At 42.9% G+C, this 16,061-nt stretch overlaps 1 protein-coding gene across 1 annotated transcript; it reads right to left on the bottom strand.

Annotated features, from left to right (window-relative positions):
- Positions 1–6,427: 6,427 nt before the first annotated feature.
- ECHDC3 (enoyl-CoA hydratase domain containing 3) lies at positions 6,428–11,961 on the bottom strand. Its single transcript, XM_033058214.1, has 5 exons — positions 11,834–11,961; positions 11,626–11,747; positions 9,430–9,527; positions 8,404–8,604; positions 6,428–6,924 (listed from the first exon to the last, which is right to left on the bottom strand). Exons 1-5 carry the CDS (start codon positions 11,959–11,961, stop codon positions 6,595–6,597), a joined length of 879 nt encoding a protein of 292 aa, XP_032914105.1. The 3' UTR covers positions 6,428–6,594.
- Positions 11,962–16,061: the final 4,100 nt, after the last annotated feature.

Here is a 16,061-nt window from a genome sequence, read left to right as displayed (position 1 = left end):
TGTCAATGGAATATTCTTGGGCTGCTTGCTCTGAATAAATGCTCATGTGGAAAAAGACTAAAAGCCTACAGGAACATCCACAGACAGTAAAGAAAAAGGACTTTTATCTTTGACAACTTCCATTTTACTGTGATGAGTACATAGTAGGGACTAAGTGTTTTTTCATAGGCATTATAAAAGGATGAAGTCTTCTCTTGCTGCTAGATAAATGTAATTCCCCATTTCAAGCAGCAAAGGCTTCTGATTTCAGTGACTCAGACCAATTTCCAAGCCCATTTGTGGGGAGGAGATATCAAAATCTAAATTCCTGAACTTTAGTGCTGTCATTTTATTAAATAGATTATAGCATGAATTAGAACAACTGTAAAAATAATTAATGGTATTGATAATTAATAATAGTCTTGGGCTAATGAATAAGGGGCTGATCATCCTTGCATGGTCCCAATGAAAAAGGAGTAAATTAGGTCAGTTTTCCAGTCCTCTGTGTGGGTGCACTGGAGAGCACCTCTGTGTTTCTCCTGCTGGGCCTTCTTTCAGAGAGCCAAATTCTCTCATTACCCTGCTCTTCTATCTGTTATGTCTCAGATTTATGGACCCATGTAAATGATTACTTTGGTCATGTAAGAATCTCAGCATTCATTAAAACAAAATTAAACCCCAAGGAGGGGCAGAAAAAAACAGAGTAAAAGTTCTGACTTCACACTGAGGTCTCAAAACCAAACCAACAAACAAACAAAGAAAAAGCACACTAGTGAGGTCCTGAAAGAGAAGGGAAATTAACTCAGAATTATTCACCATGTCTATATTTATACAATATCCTATTCATTGGATATTCAGAAAGGGGATTTTTAAAATAGGATTGACTCTCTTAAACAAACAGATGATAAAGTTGTATTGGCATGAAGGCTGTATTTCATCAAACAGGTACAAGAAACAAAATATTCATATCTAGACTGAAGACCACATTAGGAGAATGACTTCATGTGTTCATTTCCTTTTTTCCTTTCCCCGAGTTCTATATATGATTTACTAATTCTTTATTGTTTCTTTCCAGAAGCATCACTCACTGTCTACACTGAGAATGATTTTGGGCCAGGAAGTGGAGAAGACCAAAGCAGGTACATATATCACTTTATCCTTGATGCTGACAGGGCAGAGTGGACAGGGAAAACATCACTCATCTTTCCAAACATGATTTCATCCACTGTAATTGTTTATAGGAGGACAGGTCTGGAATAAAACCTGAGTGCCACTTTGGAAGACCTCACGCCTTCTCTGGCATCAGCAGCTGAGGCAGCCTGAATGTCAACATTCCCTTATTGCAGGGAATGTGTCCTTAAAAACTCCTTCAGGAAGCAGAGCTGCTTCTGCTCCCTCAGACACGGCCATTACATCAGAGCTCCTGACAGGGCTCTAACGAGCCGAGTGACAGACTCAGACACTGCCATCCATACCTGTGCTGCATTTCTGGGAGGGGATGTTCCCTCAGCAGGTATGCTGGATGAGATTGAGACCTAAATCTGTGTTAAATCAAACAGGTTAATTTGCACTGCCATGAAAGTGAGGCTAAAGGGTTGGTGGGAAAGTTTATTTTTAGTTAGAGTCCACAGCATTGTAAGTCTTGGTTTTTGCAGGCTGAAAACACCACCCTGCCTCTAGGAGGGAAAATTAGTCTCTCATATTAAGTAGCTTATGAACATTACTCATGAATCAAACCCATTTTAGGAGTAGAAATTCCATTAATTATCATCTGTTCTGTTTTAATTTCTTTGTCTATAACAACCATAATCAATAAAATATACAATAGCCCTATGATGTTCCCACTGCCAGGATACAAATATTTAAAATAAGTGTTAATGCTTTAAAACTCATAGCATGAAAATTACTACAGTTGGGCACATTAAAGTTGAATGAACTCTTTCCCCCTTTCCAAATACACAGTGGTATTAGGGGTATTTTCTTTTTAGAATATCTGTGATTTTGACAAAAATAATTCCTAATATTGACCATAAGCAGCCAGGAGATGATACATCATACTGTGGAGAGGATCCCATACACTAAAGCAGGATGAGAATGCATTATTCAGCAGTGAAATTCAGAATTAGTATAATTGAGGTGCAATGCCAGTGGAATCAAGAGAAATGAATCCTACTCATTGCAGTATGAAATTTGTTCTATAGCTTTAGGTCCTGATGGAAATTTAACCATTTGTCTAGTCTCCTTATTGCTCAGATACAGCAGCCAGCTTTTCCATGAGATTATTTAAATGTAGAATTATTAGGAAAGTTTGCAGCTACAGAGATAGATGGGTTTGACATAAAATCCCTGCTCTTTGTAGCAACCCAGTGTGATATTGAGAAAGATAATGGTCAGAAAGTACATTGCCAGGCTCCTAATGAGAAACTGTTGACAGTAGAATTACCCCAACATTCATCAAAAAGCCAATAAATGTCAAGCAAGAGGCCTTTGATGCAGTGGCTCATAATTCCTGTTCAGAAGCCTTTGCAGTCACTTCAGGGCATGCTGTCGTCCTGCATTTCTGCTGATTTTACTGAAAACTTTGTTGCTGAAGAAATACAAGGAGCAGGTGTCAGCATTCCAAGTGCTACTGCCACAGTGCCACAGGCTCACCACAAGACCTCAGGCACGACACATTTGGCCTCAATTTCCCCATCTGCAATACAGGAATGACAACACAGGAATTACCCACAGGCAATTCTGTGAAGGACACGGTGCTGCCATCCAAATGCTCAGAAATCATGAGCTAGGTGGTAAAAACTCTGATGCTGACTCCTGCCAATGAGATAGCCATGTATTTTTAATATTAGCTAAATGGTTAGTTTAGTCCAGCTTTTTGGGGCTTTGTAGGACATTATTTCAAGCTCTCTCCTCCACAGCTACAGGAGATGACTTCAAACCAACCCCAAACTAATTCTTATCCAGGCTGCTGAATTCTGGGTTGGATGGCCTTAAGGAAACTCCATGAAGTTTATATAAAAGCTTATATAAACTGTTCTTGGGCTCTGTGGAGCACACAGGGTATAAATACCTTGTCCATTACCCAAGTCCTCTATTTAACTCTACTTTCAGTACATATTCCCCAAGAGATGTGGTGAGGCAGGTCATTGCTTGGTCCATGAATTAGGAATAATCTTGTGCCATGTGTTATTTGTCACTGCTCACTGGCTTTTCATTTGCCTTGTTCATAAGGGGCTGAAGCTACATCACAAGTGATATGATCATATCCTCTAGATTTTGCCTTTGTATCTTATCTAAAATTTCCAGGTAAAGGCTCAAAGCTTTCCTGTGAGGCAGTTTGTTCCATTTGTGCTGGCAGTTCCTTCCTTGCATATCATGACTGGTTTCCATTCCAGCTGTTCCTGTATATATGGATAGCAAATGTGTCCCTGTTGGTCATTTCCAAGGATAAGCTGCATCCTAGAGGCTCTGTGCAGATGGAGTTGCACTTAGTTTCCAGAGCCACATGCTGGTAGGTTGACTTGAAACTAGGCTAATTACCTGGCAGCCTTTGCTGCAGAGAGATTCTTTAATAAAAATGGAGGGGGTGACAAGGGATAGGCTCCTTGCTATTTTGGGACAAACTCTTCCCTCAGGCAGCAGATAACCATGGTGGTAAGGCTCCCAATCTATCATTTGGTTTGCTGTTTCTTGGCTGTAGTACTTAATTAACAGTTCTGGAACTGCTCTGTTTCCCAGGAATAGACTGTAAATCCATTAAATTAAACAATAAGGGCAGATGTGGGCAAAAATAAAAAGCCCATGCAAGTCAGAAATGAAAAATTAAGTTGTTTTGTCAGTCTTCAGGGGCCAGTGTGAGAATGTTATAAAACCTTCTGAAGCTTTTCTGTCTAGTGTTCAAGCAAGAGGGAAATGTTCCCATGGATGCCAACATTTTTAGAACTGATGATTGCTAATTACAAAAGCACTACTGACAGGACAAAGCAGAGTGGTTTGAAACTGAAAGAGGGTAGGTTTAGATTGGGTATTAGGAAGAATTTTTTTTATTTGAGGGTGGTGAGATACTGGAACAGGTTTCCCAGAGAAACTGTGGATGCCCCATCCCTGGAAGTATTGAAGGGCAGCCTGAATGGGGCTCTGAGCAGCCTGGGATAGTGGAAGGTATCTCAGCCATGGGGTTGGAATTAGATGGTCTTTAAGGTCCCTTCCAACCCAACCCATTGTAGGAGGGTTCTATGATTCTATAATTACATTATTACTTTACTACATGAAATAGTACAAATACTGTGGAAACTGAGTTAAAACAAAAATATATTTTCTCTTCAAGATCTGAGTGGAGTTAATAATGTGTAGATGGCAATCAACTGCAGAAGAATTTCTGAATATCTGAATATCTGAAAGAGTGTGCTCATCTAAACTGTCACTCATGCTTTAAGATGGCCAGTGAAACCATTTTATTATTGCAGTTAGCTGGAAAGGGCACTGTTCTGCAAAAATCAGATAATGTACTTATTTCTAAAAGCCTGGAACAAAAGAGCCAGTTGAGATTTGCTGAGTAGTTGCAAGATAGCCATTAAATATAAATATTTTTAAAAACAATTTACTCTTTCCTAATGCTTTTAGAGCAGCGTGTGGGAACAGAGTCTAAGTGCAGCATCTTACTGCATTGGAAAGGACATGATGAAGGTTATTGGGCTCCAGATTTAACTCTTCCATCTCATAATTGTTCATAACAGTTTCTAACCTATATAAACCATGTGAGTTTGTAAAAAACTAGCCCATCTTTCCTGGTGATAACAATAAAAAATTGTATTTTTAAAACAGCTAGTACCAACGATGCACATTTTTCACATTTAATGTGGAATAGTTTAATGGTGAATTTAAGTTTCCACTCTTAAAATGAAAACTTGCAGCAGAAATTAAAATTTTGTTTTTTGAAACTGTAGATGGAAAAGGGACTTGCTTTGTGGGGCTGTATATGTATAACTGATATTTCCACATCTAGTGTTTTAGTAGCCATAGGTAGGATTAATTTGATCTAATTTAAAACATCCAAGTCTGCACCAAGCCTTTTAGGCTGCTTCTACTGTCAACAGAGAAAAAAGGCCCATCCATACTGTGATTCACATGGTCTTGCTTAGATGTCTATTTAAGGATGAGATGGATGAGCCCTCATGATTTGGCTACATGGAACTTCAGGAAAAATGTGTTTGCTGGGAGGTCATCCCATGCTGATCACCATGGATTGATACCAAGGCTCCTTTCATCCAGTACTGCCATCAATAACACATCCTAAGCAAATCTGCAGATTCTGCAAAACTGGGGCAATGGCTGACACTCCAAATGGCTTCAATCCAAACCAAGCCTGATCCAAGGGAGAAATGCAGGTTTTTTCACCTGGGAAGAATTACCAGTACAGGATACCAAAGAGGTGAGGAGTGGACTGGCAGGGCAGAGTCCTGCTGGAAAGGGGCTCCCAAGGGATTGGAATCCAAGCACTCTCATCACCTCACAGACCAGCCCTTGGAGGGCCTATTTGCTCTGTGCTCAAATCTGCTGAGGCCATATTTAGGATACAGCCCAGATTTGGCACAACCAGTACAAAAGGGATTTGGAGAAACTGGAACTGATCCAGTGGAGGGGTGCCAAACTGGTTACCCAGAGAACATGACCTACAGGGAGGCTGGAGGAAGCAGGGCTTGCCAGTCTGGCACAGAGGAATCTAAGTGTGGTCTACATGCAGCCTCTGACTGCTTAAAGAGAGTTACACAGATAATGGAACTAAACTTGCTCAATAATGCCAAATAATGCAACAAGGGGGAATGGCCAGAAAATGCTGCTTCAAGGCTCAGACTGGACATTAATAAAAAATTCACCTGGAGGGTTGCAACTGATTACCCAGAGGAGCACCTGAACCCCTATTTTTGGAAGTTGTCAAGTCTTTAAATCCATGTCTGAACTGCTGGTAAAAGCCCAGCTTTGAGCACAAGGATGGACTTCCCAACTAACACACCAGCTTGAAAAGTACACTGCCTTTCACCCCAACCCATGCTCATCATCCCTGGGGTCAACAAAACTCTCTAGAGCTGGGACAAGTGCTTGAACTGATGGTGGGAAATCAGGATTTGTGGGGGACAAACTGCTGACACATACAGTTCACAGGAAGATATGAACAGTGTTACAGGCTTCTGTCTGTAGCACTCAAACAGTCCTGGGATCCTTTATTATACCTACTACCATAATCTCTGGAATGTGTCCAAGCCCTTCAATTCTCTATTAATAAATAGCAATTCTGATCCAGAACTATGGAGGGGAGGCTCTGAACAAGGTGTTCTGGGCTCCCTCTCAGTCCCTGTGACTCCCTATGTAACCTGAGATATGTTAAACTGGTTTTTGCAGCATAGTTACTTCTAAAACCACAGATTAAATCCACTGCTAAGAAAACTCATTTTCTTTCATTTTTCTTAACATTTATTACATACTTAGAGTAAATTTATTGTGTCTGGCATTTGTAAGAAGAGAAATTTAACTTTCAGTACGAATAAAAATATAGTTCCCAAAGGCAACTGCGTGAAGAATCATAAAGCACAGTTTAGGTTTGTTTAGAGACAGGACTCATTTCTTCTCCTCCTGAGAGTGTGACCAGACAGGCTTACGCTTCTGAACAAAGGCTTCGATGCCTTCCTGCCCATCTCTCAAAGTCAAATTATCTACCATGACCTTAGTAGTTATTTTGTAAGCAGTGTCAAGGTCCTGGGTTATCTGTCTGTAAAAGGTGGCTTTCCCCAAGGCCAGGACAGATTTGCTGCTTTCACATATCTTTTGAGAGATTTTCATGGTCTCTTCTTCCAGCTTGTCTTCTGGTACCACCTTGCTGACGAGCCCGTGCATTAACGCCTTGTGGGCAGAGAGAGGTTCACCCGTGAAAAGCATCTCCAGTGCCACCTGAACAAGGAAAAATGCTGTATTAAGTCCACTCAACTGCCTCAGTGCTTTGCTTTGTTTGGGGAATTTCAGCCTCTTCCTTCAAGTACAAGTTATTTTTTTTCACAAATGATTTAAATCTTTTGGTCTTTTAAACTGCCAAGGACCTGCTGAGGTCTCAGCAAAGAGAAGGACAGGGTCTAAAGCTGGTCTCTTCAAACCCGCCTGCTGATGCCAGCTGTCCCAGGCTGACACCCCTGGGTTTCTCTTCAAAAGCTCACAATCTCTAGTGATTGCTGTAGGAATTAAAAGAGAGGTTCATAATCTACAAAGTCAAATGACTGAACTTGGTATTTTAAGTTGGGCATATGTACAGTTTTTGAAAACACCTGTCCCAGTTTTAAGTTTAGTATGAGTGGTTTTAAATATAGACTTTTTATAGCCACATTATTTCAGTCTCCTGCTGCTTCCAGCAGCTGGTGCTTGAGGTTTGAGACTAAAAAATCCCCCAAATACTCAGTGACTATCCAGTGTTATGTATCAATAAAGATTGTTTTCCAAGACTCCTGGGCAACTGACTAATGCCCAAATCATGAGAGCTGATTACCCTCATTAGCATCTTTGTTCTGGTAGCTACAAATGGCAACTTCTTTGGTTAAAATGTAAAAATCAGCAATGCTGGGAACTGTAGAGAATGTTCTTATTGCTTTGAAAAGTGGCACAGAAAGAAGCATTTCCCACACATTTTAAAAAGGTAATCCTACAGCCCAGAAATACTAATTCAGAAACAGCTACAACTGCACACAAGAGCAGACTTGGAAAAATCCCCCACGGACACTATTTGAACAGGATGTCCCTGCAGATGGGAAATTTCAAGCTGAAGCTCTTATCCAGCAATGGGATGTGTGCAGTTCAGTCACTGCATCTCAGCAGAGCCCTGCTGGGCTTGGACCGTCTGCCTGCATGAATCCAATTGGCTTTACAGATTGTACTATTTTTTATGCAGTGAGAGATGTGCAGCCACAATCAGTAGGAAATAAAACAGAAAGACAGTATAGGAGGGTTTTAGATGCTATTTAAAGCATCTTGATCTACAGCCAGGCAGATCCTGCTGGCAGTGAAATGTCATTGCCTGGCAAGAATTGATGCCTCGGTGGGACTGTTATCCTGAACTTGCAGGGGTTTCCTCCTCAGGGGAGAACATCATTGGCTAAAGGCCTTGAGCTGTCTGTTGGAAAGGAAAGGGATTGCTGAGCCTGTGGGCTGCTGGGACGAGCTCGTGCTGGTTGGAGTCACATCAGTAGGAAGCTGCCTTTCCTAAGCAAGACTTCACCCTTTATTATTTTTCCCAGTCCAAAGAGTTATGGAGATGCCTTTTGAAATAAAGTATTTTGAATGTTGCACTATAGGAAAATAAAGTTCAGGGAGTGAAACTAAAACTCCTAAGATGGGAACCAACTTTCTGCAAAATTATGAAGAATATCTGGAAAGGAAGCTTACCTTTCTTGGAAGAGATCTGCCCAAGGCCACAGCTGGTGTGGAGCAGAACAGCCCAATGTTTACTCCAGGAGTAGCAAACTGAGACTTCTCACTTGCCACTGCAATGTCACAGCTTGCCACGAGCTGGCAGCCGGCTGCTGTAGCCAAGCCGTTTACTTTGGCAATCACTGGCACTGGAAGTTTCTGGATTAAAGTCATAACCTGCATGCAAAAAAGACAGGGGTCAGTGTGGAAATTCAGGAATCCTGTTTTGGAAGCCATCAAAAGTACCTTCCTCTCTATTTACCAAAAAACCCCCAAACTGTTGGATCTCGGCTCCTTTCTGATGAAAGGATGATGAAGGGCCTGTAGCTTTCACACCTGGCTTTTTCAGCATTCCTTACATATGGGCTTGGCAATGCCTTAGAGATCCTTAGTACTGGAGGACCTAGAACCGAAGATTTCAAAGTTCTCACTGTTGTCATACTGAGGAGGATTAGGGGTCAAATTCTAGCTCCACCAGTATCAAAGGGGAATTTGGTGTTCTCTCCAAAGGCTCCAGGATTCACTTTAAATTCCCCACCTCCCGACCTGTGCCTTTAACAAGAACTTGGACAACCAGTGAGTCAGATCTTACTTCCACATTGTCTACTTGATGTTTAAGCTGATCCTGAACTTTTAACTAAATAAACGCTGGGAAGGAACATTTGATCACAAGTGATTTGAAGGTGGTTATCCTACACTTTTAGAAAATATGTTGCCCAAATACTCATCTGCAAGGAACAGTGGCTAAACTAAGGAACACACCCTGACTGTGCCCATTGTTGGACACATGCACATTCTAGCCCTTCTGTTTACATATAGAGAAGTCCAGGGAAAACATAATTTCACTGGATCAGGCATTAAAATAACAGAGCAGTAAAAAACAAGGAGTCTGAAGGAATAATCTGTGCTTTAGCAAGCAGATGACCAATCCTGTCCCTCCTTAAACCAAAGCTTGCTCTTAACACCAGGCAAAGGAAGAGGCACTCAAGAAGAAGTGCTTACCTCTGCACATAATTCAAATACTTGGGAATGATGCTTCACATCATCTTCACTTGACAGTTCCTTTAAGTCATGGCCAGAACAAAATACAGGTCCTTCAGCTGCAAAGAATTTCAGGGAAAGTCAGTCTGAATTAATAAAGAAATCAGGGGTTGCAGCATATCAATGTCCCAGGTATAGGGGTGTCAATAACATGTCAATGTTCAAAAAGGAGTTTGAGGAGGGAGTTTTGAACAGAATTCCAAAATACTGCTTTCAGGGCTTTGTGATAACCTTAAATTGCTGCACTGCAATATTTAAGCACACTAACACCCATTATCACTTTTCAAGGTCTCATTTTACTTACATTGCACTTAATTCAGTCAGAAAGAATGCACTTCACACCTCTGATCCCAATCTTGTGTAAGGATGTTCACAAAACGCTCCTTGGTACAACACAAACTTATCAGCTGGAGTGCTTTGCTGTCAGACTGATAAATATACTTAGTCTCTATTTATTGTACCCAGAATTAATTATTAACTTTTACTAAATAAGCATCAATATTTTTTTCTGTCATGGTGTTGAAGGTCAATGGAAAAAGAAAGAAAAAGGTTATTCTGCTACAGGAGGATCAGATGGGTTGTTGGAGTGTCTTCTCCACTAAAATGTCATCTAAAGAACCCCCAAAAGCATATTCAGGGTTTGTGCAGCAAAAGAGGAGGCTTCTGAGGAACTAAACTTTGGATTTGCTAAGATTAAAACTGTTTACAGGTACACAGTCTTTACAATGGTTTTGTCATGCAACCTGCCATTAGAATGAACCAATGTGATGCTTTCCAATCCTTCAGAACTTCTCAGATATTTGTATGGATGTGACATTTCCACTACACCTGTGCAGACCAAACCTAACCTATGGATTTGTTTCTTTTGACTCAGATTATTGAGACACAATCTATCCAGAAATAACCACACAATTGTCAGTCAACTCATGGGGTTGGCAGTATATATCTGGAGATTAATTACATCTGCATTTGAATCTCACTGCAAATTCTGTGTTAAAAGCCCAAAGCATTCTCCGAGGAATCTTTTATTTCCTTGAAATTTCTTCTTTTGTGTTTTATTCAGCAGGGAAATTAGAAATAAATAGGAACATGCAATTTCTAAAAAAACCAAACGCAATTGTGCTCACAAACTCCCAGAGCACTGTACTCCCAAAGAAGAGCCTTCCGTGTTTCTCAGAATTTTTAACTGCTGTTTGAAATGAGGAATATGTATATTTAAACTCACCCCTGTGAAATCAGCTCTCTTCCACTCTTGTGTGTGCCCTAATACACAGAACTTTCCCCTATGTATCAGAAACAGCATGATCCTAAAGTAATAAACCAATTTATCTGAGATGTCTGGAAGGGGGGCAGAGGAAGGCTGTCTTAAAATAGCAGAGGAAAAAAAGATGGCTTAAGTACGGCTCAAGTTTCATTATCTTTATGAACTTTACAGCTTAATATACAAACGGAATGAAACTGTAACAGGCTCTGAGGGAGGCTGTTTTACTTCCATGGGTCATGGGTGTCCGTGGTATTGATACTGTCGTCTCTCCTTTACTGGAATATTTTTGAAATAGTTCTGACAAACCACTGGCAACGACGAGGCTGATCCTGGCTCAGAGCAGGGAAGCTGAGCACTTGATTTGCAGAAACCCTGTTTTTTACCACAGTCTATACCTGTCAACAGGGCAACAAGTGCCATCCTAGCTTTGCCCGCTCCTGCACAGAACCCCTATGTGAGGATGTTAATGTTTTACTTTGAAAACTCTTAGAACTCTTTTGTTTGTTTGTTTGTTTAAAGTGTTCTTTACATACAATCTTAAAACCTATTACCCTAACTGCCGAGTGTAAACATCCTCATACCCCGACTGAAATGCTGACATTTTGAAGCGTGTTCGTGCTTGGACATGTTGGCTGAAACCTAAAGCGTAACAAAACCCCAGTCAGTCGTCAATGCCGAGTTAGGAATGAGTAACAGAGCACGGGAGAGGGGAAGCTGCGGTGAGTGTACAGGAAGAGCGTGTCAGGGAAGTCTGCGGGGCGCAGGCAGCTCGGGAACCCACGGCAGCATTAGGGGAACACAGAGCCCTCCCGGCCCCGTTCGCTGCTGTTCCCAGCGCGGTTTGGGTTCCAGCTCCGCGCTCCCCGGGTGCGCCCCTGCCCGCCCCGCGGTACCCGCGATGACGATGACGCGGAGCTCCCGGCTCTTGACGTCGTGCAGCAGGTCCCGCCGCAGGCTCTGCAGCATGGGCAGCGACAGCGCGTTCCGCCGCCGCGGGTTGTTCAGGACGATGGTGCTGCAAAACCCGTGAAACACAGCGGGGTTACGGTCAGCGAGCTCCGAGCGCGGCCGCGTCCCGCAGCCCCCGGCGCCCCCGCTCACCGCACGCCCCCCGCCTGCCGCCGCTCCGTCAGCGGCTCCGCCGGCGGGGCCTGCCCGGCTCCCGCGGCCGCGGCGCTGCTGAAGGCGGCCGTGAGGGGCCTCCGCAGCCGGCACAGCCGGGCCGCCATGGCTGCGGACTCGGGATGGGGCGGAGCGGGCCGGGCCGGGCGGGCGGAGCGCGGACCGGGCTTGGCAGCGCGGACCGGGCTTGGCAGCGCGGCCCGAGCCTGACCCGGCCCGAGCCTGACCCGGCCCGAGCCTGACCCGGCCCGAGCCTGACCCGGCCTGGCGCTGCTGCCGGGGCACAGGATCGCTGGAAAATGACCAAACACCGCCAGACCATGGCACTGAGTGCCACCTCCAGGCTTTCCTTAAACAGCTCCAGGGACGGTGACACCACCTCCCCGGGCAGCCCTGATGTCCAGTCACTCTGTAAAAAAATTCTTCCCAATGTGCAACCCAAGCCTCTCCTGTCACAGCTTAAGATCATGTTCTCTCGTCCTGTCGCTGGTTGCATGGGAGAGGAGCCCGACACCCAGCTGGCTACAATCTCCTGTCAGGGAGTTGTAGAGTGAAAAAGTGCCCCTTTAACCTCCTTTTTTCCAGGCTGAGCCCCCCAGCTCCCTCAGCTGTTCCTCTTCAGACTTGTGCTCCAGCCCCTTCCCCAGCTCCATTGCCTTTCTCTGACCCCCCTCCAGCACCTCAATGCCCTTCCTGAGCTGAGGGGCCAGAGCTGGGCACAGCACTCGAGGTATGGCTCCCCAGTGCCCACACCCTGGTGCTGCTGGACACATTATTCCTGGTACAGACCATCCACACAAAGCCTCCCTCCGTCCTGCTCTCAGACCTGCACTGGAAGGCCTGGGTGGGCAGTAGTATCATTGATGAGTAGCTGAGGTGTTGGGGAGCACTCAGAAATGTGATAATTTCTTCAGATTCCACGGGCACTTGCATCTGTGACCGTGGGATGGAGATTGGGGCTGTGCTGAGCAAACTTGTCAGTGGCACTGGGGTGGGATCTGTCATGACAGAGGACAGTGGTGTCACACAGAGAAAATGGCATTGTTTTGAGCCCCAGAGTAACTGGAATGAGATGAAATTCAGTTCTGCAGGGCTACTTGGGAGCTAAGAAGATCATAGTTATTCACTGGAAACTCATCATCTAAAAATTGCCATGGGAAAGGCGTTGGGTTCTAACTGGTTCTACAAAGTCAGTCTGTAGTCCATATTATGCATTCAAGAAGGAAAAAAAAGGCAAATATGATTTTAAGAGGTGGTTTGATGATTTTAAACTTCAAATGTAATTTTAAAATTCAGAACATTTTAGGGACTTACAGGTACATTCACAGCTCATCTTGAATATTGCTTATGCTTTTAGTCACCTATGTTCCAGAAGTCAAGCTAAACAAGGGGCAGCCATGTGGCTGAGGCAGCTGAGGAACAATCTCATCTGTCAGGAGATGCTGACAGGCCAAAAGACCAAGCAGCCTTTTTCCACATGATATAGGTACCCTAAAATGGGATAGATATATGTCCAGCATATGCTCCTTGTAAATGTAAATCTGTGCTTCTGCTTCCTGATCTCCCTGTTCTTGTGAGTTGTTGCAAAGTACTTGTAGGTTCCCAGATGTGTCTCCAGTTTTTATTCATGTCTGTTGAACCCCTGCAACTTTTTTGAGTGGCAATTGAGGCTTCTCAGTTGTGAGCATCAGCCTCATAAGAGAACCATTTGAATTTTGTGTTTAGTAATATATTTACTTACACAGATATGAACAGCTTAGTGTAGGAATGCACTTACTGCTTATCGATTTTATGTTGCCTAACACAATGACCCCTCAGATCCCTGGGCTTTGTGGCTCTACAGTAAGAGGTACAGTGGGTTTATGTACATTTATGTACATTTTTTAGTGTTGAAAGTCACTGTCAGACCTGAGATTTAATTCTGCTCTGGGCTTTCCCCATGTGACCATTTTCTTTTTCTCAGGGTTGTTTGTACCTCATGGACATTTACTGAAAACCTCTTCCAAAATTTACTTTTAATATGCAGTAGAAATTTGCAGGAAAAAAAATTCCTGTTCAGAAGCAAATGAGATTATCTTATATAGACCTCAGCAGTTTCAAAGTCCCTACTTGGTTTGACAAAGGCCAGCACACTGAGAACACAACATATGTGTTTGCTCTGGGAGGAGTTCCCAATCCCCTGAAACTCTGACCACTGACCTCTTTCAAACTTGTGAAAATCACCTGGTTTTTTTCTCCCAGTTCCTTCTCTTTCTCCATCTGCTTGTCCTTTTTCTGTCCATCTCCACGGAAAGAGTATTTTTGTGGTCTTCTCCAAAAAGCTTATTTTTTATATAGTGTTTCCAGCTCTCTGGAAATTCAGTTCTTTTTAACTTTGATTGACAACCTCAGGTTTCCTTTCACACCCACCCCCATTACAGATTGTTTTTTGGCTGCAGCTTCCCCAATGCACTTAGCAGACCTGCTGCTGCCTTCTCTGAGAAAGTACTGAAAAAACTTTCTGATTTCAGGCAGATTTCCTTTTCATAGCATTTGCCAGCAGCATTGTGGTTATGGCTGAGCTCAGCTTCAGCTGGAGACAGCCAGAATCCAGGACTGCAAGTACCAGACAGGGCTTTTCCAACCTTCAGCTATATTGATCTTCATAAAAAATAAAAAGGGAAATGACAAAGGACATGATGTGACTTCATCCTTAGATAATTCCAGAAACTATCAGGGTATCACACTGTGAAGGAAAAGATGTTTTGAGATTCAAGTGTGTTTAGCTGCTGTAAAGCTCTCTGTGCTCTCCATTGTGAGGTTATTACATAGCATACATGAAGAATAAAGAACAGGATCCCTTCCTTTATGAAGCACAGGTGTTTATTTGGGCCTTTATTTCCTTGGCTTTCAGCAAGCCCAGATGGGATATGAATCTTGCAGGAGCACCTGCTGCTATAAATAGCAGGTCCACCCAGGGCAAAGGCAGACCTTGTTGGGATGCAGCTGAAATGTAAAATACCTCCACACACCATGTATGTAAATCAGTAAATTTATCCATAAAGACATTTCTATTAATTGGAATGCTATGATGGAAACTTGGGACTATTTTATGGAACATGAGGCAGACATATCCTTAGTAGAGTTTCATGCAAATTATCTCTTGTCAAACGTTGGCATTCTCGGAGGATCTTGTGACCTGATTTTCAACACTGCTGAAGGCATTCAAATCCCACTGGGAGCCAGAGGGCTTTGGCACCTTAGGAACTCAAAGACTGCTTAATTCTGCTCAGGTGTGTAGTAGTTCCAGGATAACAGGGAGAGCAGGGTCTTGTTCTTGCACCCAGGCCAAGGAAAATCATTTATTTCCCTGCTTTGTAAATTCTGCTAGCAGAGAGATAGACTAGTGCATCTTGGTTTCTCTGATGTGGAACCCTCCAGGACTGACTAAAGAAAAGATGAAAAAAGATTTTGCATTTTTGTTTCCATTTAGCAAGGATTCCGAGTTGAATCACACCAGGATGGATGCTGTCTGTGTAACAATTTTATTGTGTCCTTAGACAATTTATGTTTTCTATATTGCTGTTAGGATAGAAATAGCAGAGAAATGTCAGGAAAATACTTAATTGTGCTGGGGTTTTCTAGGGGCATGAAAGTCCTTTACTCTGTCCACACCTCAAATTCCCATAAGTCTGCTACCAAACCTCCTTTAAATCCTAGCCCTAGGTTTTTTTCTTTGAAAAGTCTGAGAAAGGTAATTTACATATCAACCTTCTCTTTATAGAGGCTCTACTTACTGATTATGAAGTAGTAATTAAAAATCAGTTAAAGGATTAATGTATGACTATCAGAAATTTTAGCATCTACTTCAAGAGAAAATCATATTTAAAAGAAAAATACTGATTATTCTGCTAAAATAAAGGATTTAAACTCAGTTTTAAGTCCATGAGTGCCACTGAGAATTTGCAGCAGCCTGTAAACCAAGCTAATCACCTGCAGTCAGGCCCAGATCAGGTCCTTCCCTGGCAGTACTGCTGCCTCCTGCCTTTACATTTAGCATTCCTTCAGCAAACAATCCAGTGTCCTGTTTGCTCTTGACATTAAACATAAAGCTCCCAGAGTCACTTCTGCAATATTTTGCAGTTACTGCTCAGAGCAGTTTCCTGTGGTTCCTGTTTTCCACTGTGTGGCAGCACTGCTCCATGTAATGGGTGCTGATTATTTTCCC

This window comes from Catharus ustulatus, chromosome 4, assembly GCF_009819885.2.
Source record: "Catharus ustulatus isolate bCatUst1 chromosome 4, bCatUst1.pri.v2, whole genome shotgun sequence".
NCBI classification, from domain to species: Eukaryota; Metazoa; Chordata; class Aves; order Passeriformes; family Turdidae; genus Catharus; species Catharus ustulatus.
This window is presented reverse-complemented; position numbering and strand designations above follow the sequence as displayed.

Coding starts and splice junctions, on each gene's coding strand:
- ECHDC3 (XM_033058214.1), bottom strand. CDS start 11,961: ATGGCGGCCCGGCTGTGCCGGCTGCGGAGGCCCCTCACGGCCGCCTTC. Junction 11,748..11,833: donor CGGCAGGCGGGGGGCGTGCG/GTGAGCGGGGGC, acceptor CGGGTTTTGCAG/CACCATCGTCCTGAACAACC. Junction 6,925..8,403: donor GCAGATCTCTTCCAAGAAAG/GTAAGCTTCCTT, acceptor TTCCTTGTTCAG/GTGGCACTGGAGATGCTTTT.